General features: G+C 44.1%; 1 protein-coding gene across 1 annotated transcript in view; it reads left to right on the top strand.

The window, feature by feature from the left end:
- Positions 1-15505, top strand: part of LOC129698089 (tumor necrosis factor receptor superfamily member 19-like) — a 61479-nt gene extending 45974 nt beyond the window's left edge. Inside the window, exons 5-9 of the mRNA XM_055636955.1 lie at positions 1605-1769; positions 4583-4711; positions 9130-9232; positions 10600-11023; positions 14445-15505. Coding sequence (XP_055492930.1) covers positions 1605-1769; positions 4583-4711; positions 9130-9232; positions 10600-11023; positions 14445-14456 — 833 coding nt within the window. The 3' untranslated portion in view covers positions 14457-15505. The remainder of the gene's footprint in view (positions 1-1604; positions 1770-4582; positions 4712-9129; positions 9233-10599; positions 11024-14444) is intronic.
- Positions 15506-17188: the final 1683 nt, after the last annotated feature.

Genomic DNA, 17188 nt, shown 5'->3' with positions numbered 1-17188 from the left:
CATGCTTAAGTAAAATATTCTTAAAAACGTTACTATTGTACCTGCCACTGGTAGCATGTTCCAGGCACCCACCACTCTCAAGAGTCAAGAGAGAGTCAATAGTGTTTTATTGTCATATGTCCCATATAGAACAATGAAATTCATACTTGCTGCAGCACCACAGAATATGTAAACAGAGTACACTGTGTAAAAAAACATTTGCCGCACCTATCCTTTAACTTTGCCCACTCACCTTAAATCAATGCCGTCTAGCCTTCGACATCTCCACCCCAGTCTTTGATTTCCACCCCGGGAGAACGGTTCTGACTTCACCTTATCTATGCATCTCATAACTATACATATTTCTATCAGGTCTCTCTGCAACATCTGACATTCCAGAGAAAACAATCCAAGTTTGTCCAATCTCTATTTATAACTAATGGCCTCTAACCCAGGCAGCATTCTGGCAAAACCCTCTCTCACTCTCCCGGACATTGGATGTGACTCCAGACCACTCCAAGGTCACGAGTTTTGCTTGACCCCACCCAAGCACCTCTCTGCATCAGACATGACCTCTCCCAGCCCCTGGGATTTCATAATTACATGGAGGACGTCAGTGGATATTTTTAAGGCAGAGATGGATGGATGTCAAGGGTTATGGGGAGAAGGCAGGAAAATGGGATTGGCGGAGATCAGCCATGATTGAATGGTGGAGTAGACTCGACAGGCCGAATGGCCTAATTCTACTCCTATCACTTGTGTGACTGCCAACCACACCCATCGCTAAGGTCAGGACCATTGCCTTACACCTCCGACACCCACCATTCTGCCACTCAAACTAACATTGCCTCAACCATCTATCATCACACTCCCTCATTGCTTTCCCCTTTCCCAGTCCATGCATATGGCCCTCCCAAATCCTGCCTACAATTCCTTGCGTAAATCCTCTCCTTTCTGACCATACCCCACTATTTACCAGCCTGATCTTATAGAAATGAAAAAATACTGAAAATGGAAACATGTGAGGTAAAAATCATGAGAGGAATAGATCAGATAGACACATAGAGTCTCTTGCCAAGAGTAGGGGAATCAAGAACCAAAGGACATAGGTTTGAGGGGGGGGGGGGGGGATTTGATAGGAACCAGAGGGGTAACTTTTTAACACAAAGGGTGGTGGGTGTATGGAACGAGTTGCAGAGAAGGTAGTTGAGGCAGGTGCTATTGCAATGTTTAAGAAACATTTAGACAAGTACATGGATAGGATGGGTTTAGATGGATATGGCCCTAATGCAGGCAGATGGGATTAGGGTAGATGGGACATGTTGGGCGGTGTGGGCAAGTTGAAGGGCCTGTTTCCTTGCTGTAAGACTCTATGACTCTAAGTGGAAAATACTGGAAATACACAACTGGTCAGGCAGCATCTATGAATGGAGAAAAAGAGGCTCTCAGACTTGAAGTATTTCCACAGACGCCGCCCAATCTATAGCCCTGAATAATAGAACTGCTTCATTGTGCATGTTTCACAGTACATATTAATACAGTTGTGAATGATAGCCGAAGTGTGGGATTCAAGATAACGATGTCTTAGACTTGGTACTGACCATGCTTTCCATTGCTGTTTTCAGGTAACACCAGAGTGAACCTTGTGAAGATCCCATCGACCTCCTCCAGTCCGCGGGACACCGCACTGGCTGCCGTTATCTGCAGTGCATTGGCCATGGTTCTGCTGGCTCTTCTCATCCTCTGCATCATCTACTGCAAGAAACAATTCATGGAGAAAAATCCCAGTTGTAAGTTTACGACCTGAAACATAGAAACATAGAAATTAGGTGCAGGAGTAGGCCATTCGGCCCTTCGAGCCTGCACCGCCATTCAATGTGATCATGGCTGATCATCCAACTCAGTATCCCGTACCTGCCTTCTCTCCATACCCTCTGATCCCCTTAGCCACAAGGGCCACATCTAACTCCCTCTTAAATATAGCCAATGAACTGGCCTCAACTACCTTCTGTGGCAGAGAGTTCCAGAGATTCACCACTCTGTGTGAAAAAAGTTCTTCTCATCTCAGTTTTAAAGGATTTCCCCCTTATCCTTAAGCTGTGACCCCTTGTCCTGGACTTCCCCAACATCGGGAGCAATCTTCCTGCATCTAGCCTGTCCAACCCCTTAAGAATTTTGGAAGTTTCTATAAGATCCCCTCTCAATCTCCTAAATTCTAGAGAGTATAAACCAAGTCTATCCAGTCTTTCTTCATAAGACAGTCCTGACATCCCAGGAATCAGTCTGGTGAACCTTCTCTGTACTCCCTCTATGGCAAGAATGTCCTTCCTCAGATTTGGAGACCAAAACGGTACGGAATACTCCAGGTGTGGTCTCACCAAGACCCTGTACGACTGCAGTAGAACCTCCCTGCTCCTATACTCAAATCCTTTTGCTATGAAATGACTCAGAGTTTAGTTTGCGTCAGAGATACAGTGCGGAAACGGGCCCTGCGGCCCTGAAACCGTGCCAACCAACAATCACCCGTACAGTAATTCTATGTCCTACACATCAGGGATAATTTAGAGAAGCTACGTGGTCACTGGGAGAACGCACAAACAGCACCCAAGGTCAGGATCGAACCCAAGGCTCTGGCGCCGTAAGGCATCAACCTCCTATCAGTGCGCCACTCTGCCACCCTAAGTGTAAATGCATTGTTAAATGATAGTTGATAAGTTATAGGAGCGTAATTAGGCCATTTGGCGCATTAAATCTACTCTGCCATTCAATCATGGCTGATTTAGTATTCCCTCTCAGCCACGACTCGCAATGAAGTGTGCGGTGAATGGATTAAGTTGAAAATAACTTTTACTTCTCAGTCTTTCATTTAGCCAACAATTAACAATTCTTTTCCATGAGGCTCAGAAATAGAACTTCCTTTCATTGCACAAACAACGCCTGCAATTGGATTGGAAACCACTTGTAAACACCCCACCACGTAACTTCAAGCATAAGGATTCAGACCACACATACACAGCAGCCTTACTTTACCAACACAAAATATATTGTGTGACTTAAGGATTGAACTGGAAGGCAGATGACCTGTCTTAACACAGTGATTGAGTGCAGGCCTGGTGGAGAGGACTCTAAAATATTTAAAAAACGTTTATCATGAAGAAGGAATGTTTTCAATTATATTAAGCCTGTCTCGATCAATCCCAAATTATCAGCCATGTGCAATAGGCAGCAAAATTCTGAAAATGATGATTATGCAGCTAGTTACTCATATTTTCTTCATTAATAAACTCTTCAATATGTGGTGCTTATGATCTCGTTTGAAGAACCTGTAAAGCCTGCATAGAAGATTTATGAGGATGTTGCCGGGGCTTGAGGGCCTGAACTATAGGCGGGATGAACTTTATTCCTTGGAGCACCGGAGGCTCAGGGGGGGATCTTATAGAGGTGTATAAAATCATGTGGGGAATAGATAGGATGAATTAACAGTAGGGGAATAAGAACCAGACAACATGGGTTTAAAGTGAGGGGGGGCAAGATTGAATAGGGGCAACCTTTTCACACAGAGGGTGGTGCATATATGGAACGAGCTGCCAGAGGAGGTAGTTGAGGCCGGTACCATAACAACATGTAAAAGACACTTGACCAGGATAGAAAATAATTAGAGTGACATAGGCCAAACGGGGACAAATGGGCTGTTTTAGATGGGGCATCTCGGTCGGTATGGATGAATTGGACTGATAGGTTTGTTTCATGTTGTATGACTCTATGACCTTAGCTTGGTTCAACACAACAATCTACAATATTAATACTATGTCCTTTATACAAAGATTTAGCTCTCCCACAAAAATAATGTGTGCACTGGAAACGAGACAAAATATGAAGTTTTACCCACATCTAGTGCCTGTTAATATTTAGCTCTTGTGGAACAGAATTAGTGCCCATTGGTATGCTGTTTTATTTTTGTAAAAGGAAAGATTAAAACAGTTCCAGACGTGCAGGAACAGATGTAGTTTTGCAGTCATTGTTTTTCTGAAAGTGCTGCTTGGAGTCATAGAATCACACGGCGTGGAAAAGTGCCCTTCAGCCCAACTTGCCCACATTGATCTACATGCCCCATCTACATTAATCCCACATGTCTGTGTTTCTTTAGTTTAGAGATACAACGTGGAAATAGGCCCTTCAGCCCAACAAGTCCAGGTAACCAGCGAGCCCCGTACACCAGCACTATCCTACACACTGGGGACCGTTTACAATTTTTACCCAAGCCAATTAACCTACAAACCTGTACGTCTTTGGGGTGTGGGAGGAAAGTGGAGCCCCTGGAAAAAACCCATGTGGTCATGGGGAAAAGGTACAAACTGGGTAAAGACGGCACCCATAGTCAGTCAGGATTGAACCCGGGTCACCAAAATACACCTGGCCCATATTCTGAGTTAGTCTGAGTTTTTTTTAAATGCTAAGCGTTGGAAAGATGCAGCCCAGAAATCAATGCCACCAAAATACACCTGGACCCTAAAAGAGGGGCAGGGTTACTGAGACCGTGTGGTGAGAATTAGTGAGGTCTTCATAAAAGGCCATTATTTTAACTTTGCCCTTCCTTCCCAAGGGTCAATGAGACTGCACGATGCTCAATTAAATGGGGCAGAACTGTCAACTTCACTTGACAGACAACGGATTAATCTGAGTCCACACCAAACCTGTGCGTACTGTCAGCAAAGTCCAGCACAAACTTGTGGTAAGTGTGAAAAATAGATGTCTAACGTACTGCGTGTTATTAGTGGGAACACTGACACATGTATTACAATGGTCTCCACTAGTTATACTTTCTTACTGTTTAAGACAGCAGAGAGTCACACTTTTATGTACAACTAGACCAAGTGGGACCCATCGGGTCCCGTCCCCTCAATGTGCGAAAGTTGCGGTGGGAGGGGGCGGCTTGCGTCACACACACTAACCACCCCCACACACACACACACACTAACCCCCTCCCCCCACACACACACACACACACTATTATATTATATTAATATTATTAATTCGCTCCTTTTACCCCATCCCTCACCCTATCCACTCACGCATAGCCCCCAACTGCGCAGGCACAGCTCGAGAGGTAGGGAGGGGGGTAGAGAGATGGGTCACAGAGAAAGAGGGCAGAGAGGCATAGAGAGCAGACGGGCAGAGAAAGAGGTAGAGTGAGCAAAGACAGAGAGAGGGCAGAGACAGAGAGCGAGAGAGAGAGAGGGAGGCAGAGAGAGAGAGAGAGAGAGGGGACGGAAGTGGACCCGAGCGAAGCCGTGGGTGGACGTCGACCCGAGGACTGCGAGCGAGGCGGCAGGCGGGCGTTGAGCCGAGGACCACAAGTGTGGTGGCCTGCATTCATCGACTCGAGGGAGGCAGCGGGCTGCCGTGAACATGAGGGAGGATGCGGGCGTCGACCCGAGGACCCTGAGTGAGGTGGCGGGCGTTGAGCTGGGTTCGGCCCGCGGCAGCAGCCTCCCCATCGGGCGGCGGTCCTGTGCGAGACTGTGGGCGGGTGTGGACCCGAGCAAGGCCACAGGCGAGCGTCGACCCGAGCAAGTCGGCGGGCGGGCGTCAACCTGAGGACCACGAGTTCGGCCGCCACAGTCTCCTGTCCAGGGCCCGACTTCATCTCCGGGCTCGTCCTTTCTTCCACCAGCGGCATCTTTTGAATAACCCGGGGTGGGGGGTCCGGGGGTGACGACACTCAAAGCGCCTGGAAGATTCTGTGTGTGAGACGGCACCAAGCAGTCCCATTGTGACATCATCAGTGAAAGCTCGTCGTTTAAATTCAAAGTCTTTTGATATTTTTAAACTTTTCATTCATTAATGTCGAGAAATAAAGCATGAAATGTTCTGATAAGATGATTTGGACTCATGGGGAAAAATGTCAACTGGAATATGTAAATATATTATCGTTACCGCCTAGTTTTTTCACGAAGATGTAAAAACACACACATATACACACTTACAAGAACAGAGTTTTAGAGGTACAATAGACCAAGTGGGACCCGTTGGGTCCGGTCCCCTCAACGCGCGGTTGTGGGGGGGGGGCAGCCTGTGGCGTCTTACACACACACTAACCCCCCCACACACACCACACACTTACCACCCCCTTGATATTATATTAATATTATTAATTTGCTCCTTTTACACCATCCACTCACCCATTGCCCCCAACTCGCAGGCGCAGCTAGAGAGGGCAGGGCAGAGGCTAGAGGACAGAGGCAGAGGGCAGATGCAGCGGGCAGATGCAGCGGGTAGAGGTAGATGGTAGAGGGCAGGGGCAGAGGCAGAGAGAGGGCAGCGACAGGCAGCAACCTCCCCACCATGCGCCGACACAAGGACCCTGAGCGAGGGGTGAGGCGGCGAGTGGGTGAAGGGGCAGGCGGGCGAGCAATGACCAAAGGACCGTGAGTTGGGCTGCCGCAGTCTTCAGCTATGATCTTTGGTCTTCAGTCCAGGGCCCGACTTCAACTCTGGCTGCATCTTTTGCATAACGGGGGGGAGGAGGGAGGGTTGGGGGGGTGACGTCACTCGCAGCGCGAGGAAGAAGGCTCGCAGACCTATTGTGACTTCATCAGCGAAAGACAGTTGTTTTTAAATTCAAAGTTTTGTCAGAATTTTGAACATTTTCATTAATAACTCGAGAAATAAAGCATGACATTTTCAGATAAGGCGATTTTAGACTCCAGGGGAAAAATGTCTACCGGAATATGTAAAAATGTTACCGTTACCATGTCGTTTTTCCGCGAAGATGTGATTACACACAAACACACACACACAAATAAATACACATCCAAGATGAGAGTTTTATAATTATAGCGATTGATGTAAGATGAATGCAAGGGTAGAAAACAATTTTCAAGGTGTTTTCATGCACTATTCATCTGACTCTGTTGCCCATATTAATTTTAATTTAATGAAAGAAATATAGTATTTGCTGATATCTCCATTACTAATTAAACCAGGCAATAGTTGTTAATAATATTACTACTTTAATAAATCTTTGCTTTTCCAAAGTCGAATTACATGTTGTCCTTCATGGATTTGAGTTTAGGATTAAGGAGGTCCTAAGGAGGTTGTACAGGGTCCTGGTGAGACCGCACCTGAAGTATTGTGTGCAATTTTGGTCTCCTAATTTTTGAAAAGACATTATTGCTAGTGAGGGAGTGCAGCGTAGGTTCGTCAGGTTATTTCCCGGGATGGCGGGACTGACATATGATGAAAGAATGGGTCGACTGGGCTTGTATTCACTGGAATTTAGAAGCATGAGAGGGATCTTATAGAAACATATGACATTCTTAAAGGATTGGACAGGTTAGATGCAGGAAAAATGTTTCCGATGTTGGGGGAGTCCAGAACCTGGCGGTCACAGTATAAGAATAAAGTGTAGGCCAGTTAGGACTGAGATGAGGAAAACCTTTTTACCCAGAGAGGTTTCAATCTGGGGAATTCTCTGCCACAGAAGGAAATGGAGGCCAATTCACTGAATGTTTTCAAGAGAGATTTAGATTTAGCTCTTTGGACTAGAGGAATCAAGGGATATGGAAAAAAAGCAGGATTTTAGGTGATCAACCATGAATACATTGGCTCGAGGGGCCGAATGGCCTACTCCTGCAACTATTTTCTACGTTTCTATGTTTTCTTTGTAGTCCCACCTGCCTGTGTTTGGCCCATATGCCACCAAACCTATCCTACCTGCGTACCTGTATAACTGCATAGCTTAAAGGTGAGAGGGGCAAAGTTTAAAGAAGATGTGTGGGACAACTTTGTACATATGAGTGCCTGGAATGCACGGCCATGGATTTGTTGTTGAGGCAGATACAATAGTGGCATTTAACAGACTTGTGGATAGGCACATACTGTAGATATGCAGGGAATGGAGGGACATGAATTATGCACAGGTAGATACGAGATAGTCTAGGTATCATGTTCGGCACGGACATTATAGAACAAAGGGCCTGTTCCTGTGCTGTCCTGTTCTATGTTCAATAGTTTGAGGCTTTTTATTTTTTGCAATAGTTTACCATAGAATCAACTTTGGGGAAGGCCATATTTGACATAGCAGCAACTAATTAGCCAGGTTCAGTTCACAGTTTAATGTTGCTCGTCAAATAGCAATTGTTAAATGAGTGTAGAGAAGAGGGACATTTACAAAACACTACCATCATTCTAGATTCAGATGAGCCGGCTTGCATGTAATGAGCCAAAGAGTGCAGATTGGGCACATCTGTTAATAGATAAAATTACCTGCATATCAGTGGGCGGTGCGGAACAAAACAAGGATTTAATATGGTTTATACTATAGAGGCAGGAGCTCTGCGTGCAAGATATAAACAGCTGACTCAAGACATAAGGAGATAAAATTACAAGTAGAGGAACACAGCATGCAATGCCACATATCCTGGAAAGATACAAAGAACAAGAAGTAGTAGGGCAGTGAGAGGGGCAAGGAATAATAGGAACCCAAGGGTCACCTTTGTCACTCTGGGGGTGGTAGGTATATGGAATGAGCTGCCAGAAGAAGAGAGGCATGTACTATCACAATGTTTAACAAAACATTTGGACATGTATATGGATAGGAGAGTTTTAGAGGGATATGGGCCAAACATGGGCAAATTGGACTATCTTCGATGGGGCATCTTTGACGGCATGGACGAGCTGACCTGATTGGCCTGTCCCAATGCTATATGACTATGAACTGCAAAATAGGAATTGGAAAAAAGAAAATTGGAACAAAATGTCCCAGAATTATATAGGGTGGCACAGTGGTGCAGCGGTAGAGCTGCCTTACAGCTCCAGAGACCTGGGTTCGATCCTGACTAGGGGTTCTATCTGTACAAATTTTGTACGTTCTCCCTGTAACCACCTGGGTTTGCTCCAGGTGCTCCGGTTTCCTTCCACACTCCAAAGACGTACATGTTTGTAGATTAGTTGGCTTCTGTAAATTGTAAATAGTCCCTAGTGTTTGGGATAGAACTGATGTACGGGATGATTGTTGGTCAGTGGGCTGATGTCTCTAAAGTTGACTTGTCCACATTATGAAGGTGATTAGGAACATAGACAGTGTGGACATTGTCATCCTCTCTTGTCTATATTGCCTCACGCCAACCACTGTATTTTTTCTTGAAGGTCCTGTTCACTTGGTTCCATCGTGCTGTTTTGATGATACCTGCAGCCTGGAGTACAGCAGTGAAAGCTCCTATCCTCCATCAGCATCAGAGCATCTTAAAAGGTAAATGCATCTTAAAAGGTTAAAAGGTACATTCGGACGAACTATCCCATTTTTTCATCCACTCCCTACAAACCAAGGGCAATTTACAGAGGCCAGTTAACCTACAACATTGCGTTTCTTTGGAGTGTGGGAGTAAACCGGAGCACCCGGAGAAAATCCACGTGGTCACAGGGAGAATGTACAAACTCTCTGCAGATGAAACCCGGGTCTCTGGCAACGTAAGGCAGCAACTCTACCGCTGCGCCACTGTGCCACCCCTAATGAAATTTGTTTAATTTTTCTCTCGTGTACTAATTCATTAACGCATCAACAGGTTGTCTTGTACAACTCAATCTTATGGCAAACCTGGCTTCACCCCTATTAGAAATACTCCCTCACCTAGCCATCCTCTTGCACCTTCCCTGCAACTTAAAACTATACCGTTTTCTCTCTTTCCCAATTCTAATAAAGGGCCTTCAATCTGAAATGTTAACTCTGTTCCTCTTTCCACAGATGTTGTCTAACCTGCTGTTAGACAACATCTTCCACGCATTTTCTGCTTTTATTTTTGATTTACATCATCTGCATTTTAATAGATCTTCAATTACAGTTGCAAAATGTGTTGTATCGTACGCATGTATCATTCATAAGACCATAATACATAGGACCAGAATTATTCGGCCCATCGAGTCTACTCCACCATTCAATCATGGCTGATCATGTGTTTTTCCCTCTCAACCCTGTTCTCCTGCTTCTCCCCATTACCTTTGACACCCTTAACAATCAAGCAGCTATCAATCTCCGCTTTAGAAATACCCGATGGCGGCCTCCACTGTCGTCTATGGCAACAGATTCACCACCTTCTGGCTTAAGATATTCCTTCTCCTCTCCATTCCAAAGGTATATCCTTTTATTCTGAGCCTGTGCATTGATCACATGTCAAGCACAGAGGCAGATAAGGGGTGGAACAGTGGTGCAGTGGTAGAGATATTGCTTTACTGCGTCAGAGACATGGGTTCAATCGTGACTATGGGTGCTGTCTGTATGGAGCTTATATGGTTTGTACGTTCTACCCGTGATCTGCCCGGGCTTTCGCCGGGTGCTCTGGTTTCCTCCCACACTCCAAAAACATACGGATTTGTAGGCTAATTTGCCTCGGTAAAATTGTAAATTGTCCCTAGTGTGTATGATAGTGCTAGTGGAGTGGTCACTGGTCGTCGCAGAGTCGGTGGGCTGAAGGGCCTGTTACTGCAATGTATCTCTAAACTGAACTGAACTGAACTAGACTGATGTCTTGCACTGGTGATAACAGCTTGAGCAACTTAAGTATGCCAGTTAGCCTTTGTCAACCAATTTGCTGACTGTAACATGCTCTCTTTTTCCCACAGGCCCAAGGACTGTGGTCGTAATATACTGCCTTCTCTCCTGGATGTCTTTACGCCCTCTTTTGATAACGATGCCTCAGAAGCTTGGCCTCTCATGCGAGGCTCCAACTGCAGTGTCACTGGTTCATCCTGTGAATCACTCCACCATCCATCAGACGTTGGAAACTCTCCTGAACACATCGCTGCCTTGACCCAAAACTCAGAAGCCCCGACAACCCCACCTTCAGATACGTACCAGAAGGAAGAGGGTCAGCCTGAGTTACTTTGTCTGCAGTCTCTTTCTGTTGAGATAGAGGGAACTAATGTTGAGGGCGAGAATCAAGAAGGTGGAGGACATCTCGGACATCTCCCATCAATAAACCATGGAGGGCAAGAGGAGAACCAAATGGAGTGCAATGCTGAGCAAGTTCCAAATGCAGATCACGGGGTAAGGGATAATAATTCCATTAACAATAACGTTGTTAGCAGGGCCGGCGGTAGAAGCTCCCCTCCAGGGGTGATGGTAAGTCCATGCCGGACCCGCGGTAGAGGTTGGCCGCGGGCCGGCAGTGATGGCTTCTTCTTCCCCCGGGTCCCCCACGAGGGATCCCGGGCTGTAGACGCCGCACCAGCTGGAGCTCTGCAGACCGCGACTTCAGGCTGCGGCTTCAGGCTGCCGACTGCCCCGGGCCAGCGAAACGGAGCGCTCCCCTCCAGCGAGCCCCAGCGAGGGCTCACCCGCTCAACGCCGAGAGTCCACGCTGCGCCTGCCGCTGAAGCCCCGGGCGTGTCTCCGGGAAAGGCCGCGCCGATCCTTGATGTTAGGCCACGGGGGAGGCGACCTGGAAAAACTCGCCTCTCCGTGGAGGAGGCGACCGAAGCGGTTTCCCCCCCACCCCCCACACAAAACACACAAAGAAACACAAAATACATGCTTTAAAACATACTAAAAAAATAAAAAAAGTTGAAAAAACTGACGCGTTGCTGACATGGCTGCTGCCAGAGCAGCGCCCCCTACCTAGCGTGTAGGATAGAATATGTATTATGTATGGGTGATTGCTGGTCGGCATGGATTTCATGGGCAGAACGGCCTGTTTTCAAGCAGGTTTGCAGGTTAATTGGCCTCTGTAAATTGCCTCTAATGCGTGGGAAGTGGATGAGAAAGTGGGATAACACAGAACTAGTATGAAAGGGTGATTGATGGTCGGTATTGACTCGGAGGGCTGGAGGGCCTTATTTCCGTGCTGTATCTTTAACTAAACCAAACTAAACATGACAGATGTCAGGATGTTTAGACTGATGATAGAATCTTGAGCGAGGAAACATAGCTTCAACCCAAGGGAGCAATCATTTCAAACCCAAGTAGGGAAAAGGGTCTTCTCACAGATGTCAGTGAATCTCTGGAATTCGCTTCCCCACAGTTATGAAAAATCACACCTTGGAAGTGGAAGTAGATGAATGTTTGAAACTTCGAGGGATTCCTGTGCTGAAGAAGAGTCCTGACCCAAAAAGTCACCCATCCTTTTTCTCCAGAGATGCTGCCTGACCCGCTGTGTTAGTCTAGCACCTTGTGTCTATCTTCTGTATATATCAGCATCTGCAGTTCCTTTCTATACACTTCTTCAAGTTCAAGTTCAAGTGAGTTTATTGTCATGTGTCCCTGATAGGACAATGAAATTCTTGCTTTGCTTCAGCACAACAGAACATAGTAGGCATTGACTACAAAACAGATCAGTGTGTCCATATACCATTATATAAATATATACACGCAAGAGTAAATAAACTGATAAAGTGCAAATAACAGATAATGGGTTATTAATGTTCAGAGTTTTGTCCGAGCCAGGTTTAATAGCCTGATGGCTGTGGGGAAGTAGCTATTCCTGAACCTGGTTGTTGCAGTCTTCAGGCTCCTGTACCTTCTACCTGAAGGTAGCAGGGAGATGAGTGTGTGGCCAGGATGGTGTGGGTCCTTGATGATACTGCCAGCCTTTTTGAGGCAGCGACTGCGATAAATCCCCTCGATGGAAGGAAGGTCAGAGCCGATGATGGACTGGGCAGTGTTTACTACTTTTTGTAGTCTTTTCCTCTCCAGGGAGCTCAAGTTGCCGAACCAAGCCACGATGCAACCGGTCAGCATGCTCTCTACTGTGCATGTACTGTGCATGTGCTTCTTGTGCTGTACTGTGGTATGTTGGGCTTGACAGTCTATTCCTGCTGTGGCCCTGGTTTCTCTGAAGGCCATGGTAATGCAACATTAAGAGAGAGATTGGGCAGGCTAGGACTTTAATCCTTGGAACACAGGAGGCCTAGGGGTGATCTTATAGAGGTGTATAAAATCATGAGGGGAATTGATAGGGTGAATGCACAACATTCTACTACTTCTTCTTGCAAATGGCGTGCACAGCTTAAAGTTGTAGGACAACTTGTTCTATTTGATCTTATTTGATTGTGCATGCCGGGTTGATTGCATTCGTCGAAACAGGGTGAATCACATGAAGGTTGCAATCTTCCACCCCAGCATTTTACTCAGGGTAGGGGAATTAAGAAGCAGAGGACATAGGTTTAAGCTGAGAGGGGAAAGATCTAATAGGAACCCAAGGGGACGTTTTTCACACAGAGGGTGGTGGGTATATGGAACAAGCTGCCCGAGGAGGTAATTGAGTCATGTACTATAACACCATTTAAAAGACATTTGGACAGGTACATGGCTAGGAACGGTTTAAATGGATATGGGCTAAACGCAGGTCTGTGGGACTAGTGTAGATGAGGGATGTTGGTCGGCATGGGCGGGATGGTCCGAAGAGCCTGTTCCCATGCTGTGTGACTATGACTTAGACTAGAATTAAAACAGTCTGATCACATAGAAACATAGACATTAGGTGCAGGAGTAGGCCATTCGGCCCTTCGAGCCTGCCCCGCCATTCAACATGATCATGGCTGATCATCCAACTCAGTATCCCGTACCTGCCTTCTCTCCATACCCTCTGATCCCCTTAGCCACAAGGGCCACATCTAACTCCCTCTTAAATATAGCCAATGAACTGGCCTCAACTACCTCAACTAATCACTTCTTATCCATTCCCATATCTACACGCACATGGGCTCACAGAAGGAGGGGTTCATTAAAGCATAGACATTTGAGCTGATTGGTTTAATCCAAACATAAATAGAATATAGATTTTTTAAATTGTTTAATTTATGAAGAGTCCAGCAAGTATGTCCATATTATTATGGGTGACACTTACAACAAGTTGGATTAATGCAGGATTCAAAACAATTTAAACATATAGTTTTGTTTATATTTGAGTTATGTTAGATCATATTACCTCCCACATAAATAATTCTTAGAATGACGTTTGACAGGTTGAAGCTTGGTTATTGTTTTTAACTCAAGAGGCAATCTAATCGTCCCGATTTGAAAGCAGTGCAACTCTAAGGGAGTTTGAAATTCTGTCTCGGATTTGTTACAGTGAAATGTGGGATCTGCACCTCATAAAATTATGAGATATAGCATGGAAACAATCTTTTCCATCTATTCCCCTCATGATTTTGTACACCTCTATAAGATCACCCCTCAACTCCTGTGCTCCAAGGAATAGAGTCTTAGCATGCTCAACCTCTACCTATAGCTCAGGCCCTCGAGTACTGGTTACATCCTCTTAAAAATATGTATTTTAATTATATTGTTCGTATTCTATGGAATTTTAAATATATACAGGTGTTAATTGTCAGTACATGGAGGTTTCTTTATTAAAAATCCAATAGGTAGAATTTGCATCATGTTGACGTTGGTGAATAAACAAATCTGTCTTTCTAGTTTTAATAAATGTTACTCATCATTAATAGTGACTGTTCCTTTATATTTCCAGAACTGTTTGTAGAATATGTCTTGATGGTACCAGATGAGCATCCAATCCTTCTCCGTTGACTGAGGAAAATTTAACGGTGGTTCCAAATTTCAGGATATTCCATTTTCTAGCTGAACAAATGGCAAAAATGCGTAATAGTTCAGCATCTTCAACACCGACCAATTCAATATATGCATCATTCTAAGCGGTTTCTGATTTACTATTTGCTTTCTAATGTGAAACATTTGGCAAGTTGTACAAAGCTCTTGGCAAGAACGTTTATGACTGCAAAGGTGACAATGGAGAACTGTCAAAACACCCGTGCGCAGATTGCTGAAGGGCTTCTGAAGACAATTGATGAGCAATCCACAGTTCAGTCAGCAATCAGTGAGATAAAGATTGCAGCACAACTGGCCTTGACGCATGCAATTGCAGCATTAACAACTGTATGCATTCATGCAGCATGCAAAGCATTCAAGACACTGTTGTTCCATCAAATTGGTTTTGATTTATTAGGTATCCAGTTATGTCTTTTTGTTATTAAAGTTTTAGAAAATGTGGTTGTACACTTTACTGTTCTTTGTAGAAAATTGTCACAGTAAATTGATGTACAGAACTTTCCTTAAGTATTAATATTTTCATATGAAGAAGATAGCCTGAAATTGTATTTCACCTCTGCCATGCTATAGTGTGTTCTCAAGTTAATACTTCGACAAATTAACTGTTAAGAAGAATGTGTTTACCCTTCTCCTGACTGAAGGAATCAAGATTGTTTCAGCGGATAGAGTACTGATTATCGGAGGATGGTGGGATAGGACTCCGGTGTTTTTACTTGTCATTGCATGCTGAGAGCGGCCAAAAGATTTGCTTTGTCTAATCTTCCACTTTTTCTCTTTCAGTTGGATCGCTTTACATATAAGGTGATGGTTTTGTTCATAAATGCTCGATGATCATTGGCATTCATAAACAATTTGTTTTAAAAAATGGTTAAAAATATTAGTTAACAAAGTGTTTCTATGTAGAGTAGATTTCAAGGTATATTTTTTAGACAAGACTACAAACAATAAAATCACATATTTCAAGGTTGTTTTCCTGTTCCATCTTTAAGTCAGTGATGTATACTAAATATAGACACAAAATGTTGGAGTAACTCAGCGGGTCAGGCTGAATCTGGAGAAAAGCAACAGGTGACACTTCGGGTTGAGACCCTTCTTCAGACTGAGAGTCAGGGGAGAGGAACATACTAAATGATGAGTTTATGGCACTATAAGCAATGTTGATATTTATCAAAACAATCATTGCCTTGATGCTCCAGTTTTTCTCATCAGCCATGGTATTTACATTGTTAAATCACATAAGATGTGAAAGGTAAGCATAAGTTTAGTTTATTATTGACAGTGCAAAGCTTTTTGTTGTGTGCTATCCAGTCAATGGAACAATTATACATGATTACAATCAAGCTGTTCACAGTGTAAAGATACAGGATAAATGGGATAACATCCAGTAAAGCCCAATCAAAGATAGTATGAGCATCGCCACTGAGGTAGATGGTAGCTCAGGACCGCTCTATAGATGGTAGCGGGTAGATGGTAGCTCAAGATCACTCTTGTTGATTAGATGGTTCAGTTACCTGTTAACAACTGGGGAAAAAATGTCCCTGAATTTGGAGGTATGCTTTTTCACACTTCTGTACCTCTTGCCTGATGGGAGAGGGGAGAAGAGGGAGTGACCGGGGTGAGACTCGTCCTTGATAATGCTGGTGACCGTGCCGAGGCAGCTTAAATTAGCAATGTTACAAAATTTTGAGATTTAAAAAATCAAGTCTGCAATTTATCCCATCAGATAAAGCATAACAATAAGTTTAATTTGACACCTAATTCACTTTCATATCTCAAGTAATAAAAAAGTTATGGTCATTTTCATACTCGGAAATTAGCATCTTGTTCCCTATTGATTTTCTATGGACATAACAAAAAAGCTGTGATCGAGGACAGTCAAAAGCCCACAACCTTCTTAAAAATCAAGAGAACTGAATGAAATTTTTGGTTATCATAGATTGAACCATTCTGAAACAAATATAAAATAATCTTACTTGGAGGACCTGAAATTAAAGCATATAATTAGTTAGTTACCCAATTGTAGCTAATTTCAAACTTCAATTACTAGATCTAAACATCTATCCATTTCTTAATAAATGATTAACATTTTTAAATAGCCTAAGTGTCCAAATAATATTCACAAATAATTCACAATAAAACATGATTTTTAAATCTCATTTACATCAATTTATAGGCCAAATGGAAGGAATTTAGTGTTCAATTGCTGTAAATTAAAGTCAATTTAAATCGGCTTTCTAGTGGGATCCTGTGAACGCGCTGGTTTAGAACGTTCACATTGCGCTGGATTTGTGCCCCCAAATGCCCAGAAAAATAGTGCGGGATATAAAGAGCCCAAAATGAACTATTCGCTATAGAAAACTTTATATACAGGGTTCTTAAGAAGCCCCTTTTAATGTAAAAATAAGGTACATACCTTTAATTGTTTGCTTTATAAAACCCTGGGGCTGCGAGAGGTCGCGGGTTTAGAGAGTGATTTTTAAACTACTATAACTATTATACAAGGCCATAAAAACTAATAATACCTTTTGCGACGGGGTCTTTCAGCGATTTTCCGTTAATGATTTACTAGGCTGAACATTTTCGATTGCAACAGCCTAGTAAAAATCGCTTTTTAAACCTGCCCCCTCTAAACAGCGCCAAAATCAC

The sequence above is a fragment of the Leucoraja erinacea genome, chromosome 6, assembly GCF_028641065.1.
Source record: "Leucoraja erinacea ecotype New England chromosome 6, Leri_hhj_1, whole genome shotgun sequence".
Taxonomy (NCBI): domain Eukaryota; kingdom Metazoa; phylum Chordata; class Chondrichthyes; order Rajiformes; family Rajidae; genus Leucoraja; species Leucoraja erinaceus.
This window is presented reverse-complemented; position numbering and strand designations above follow the sequence as displayed.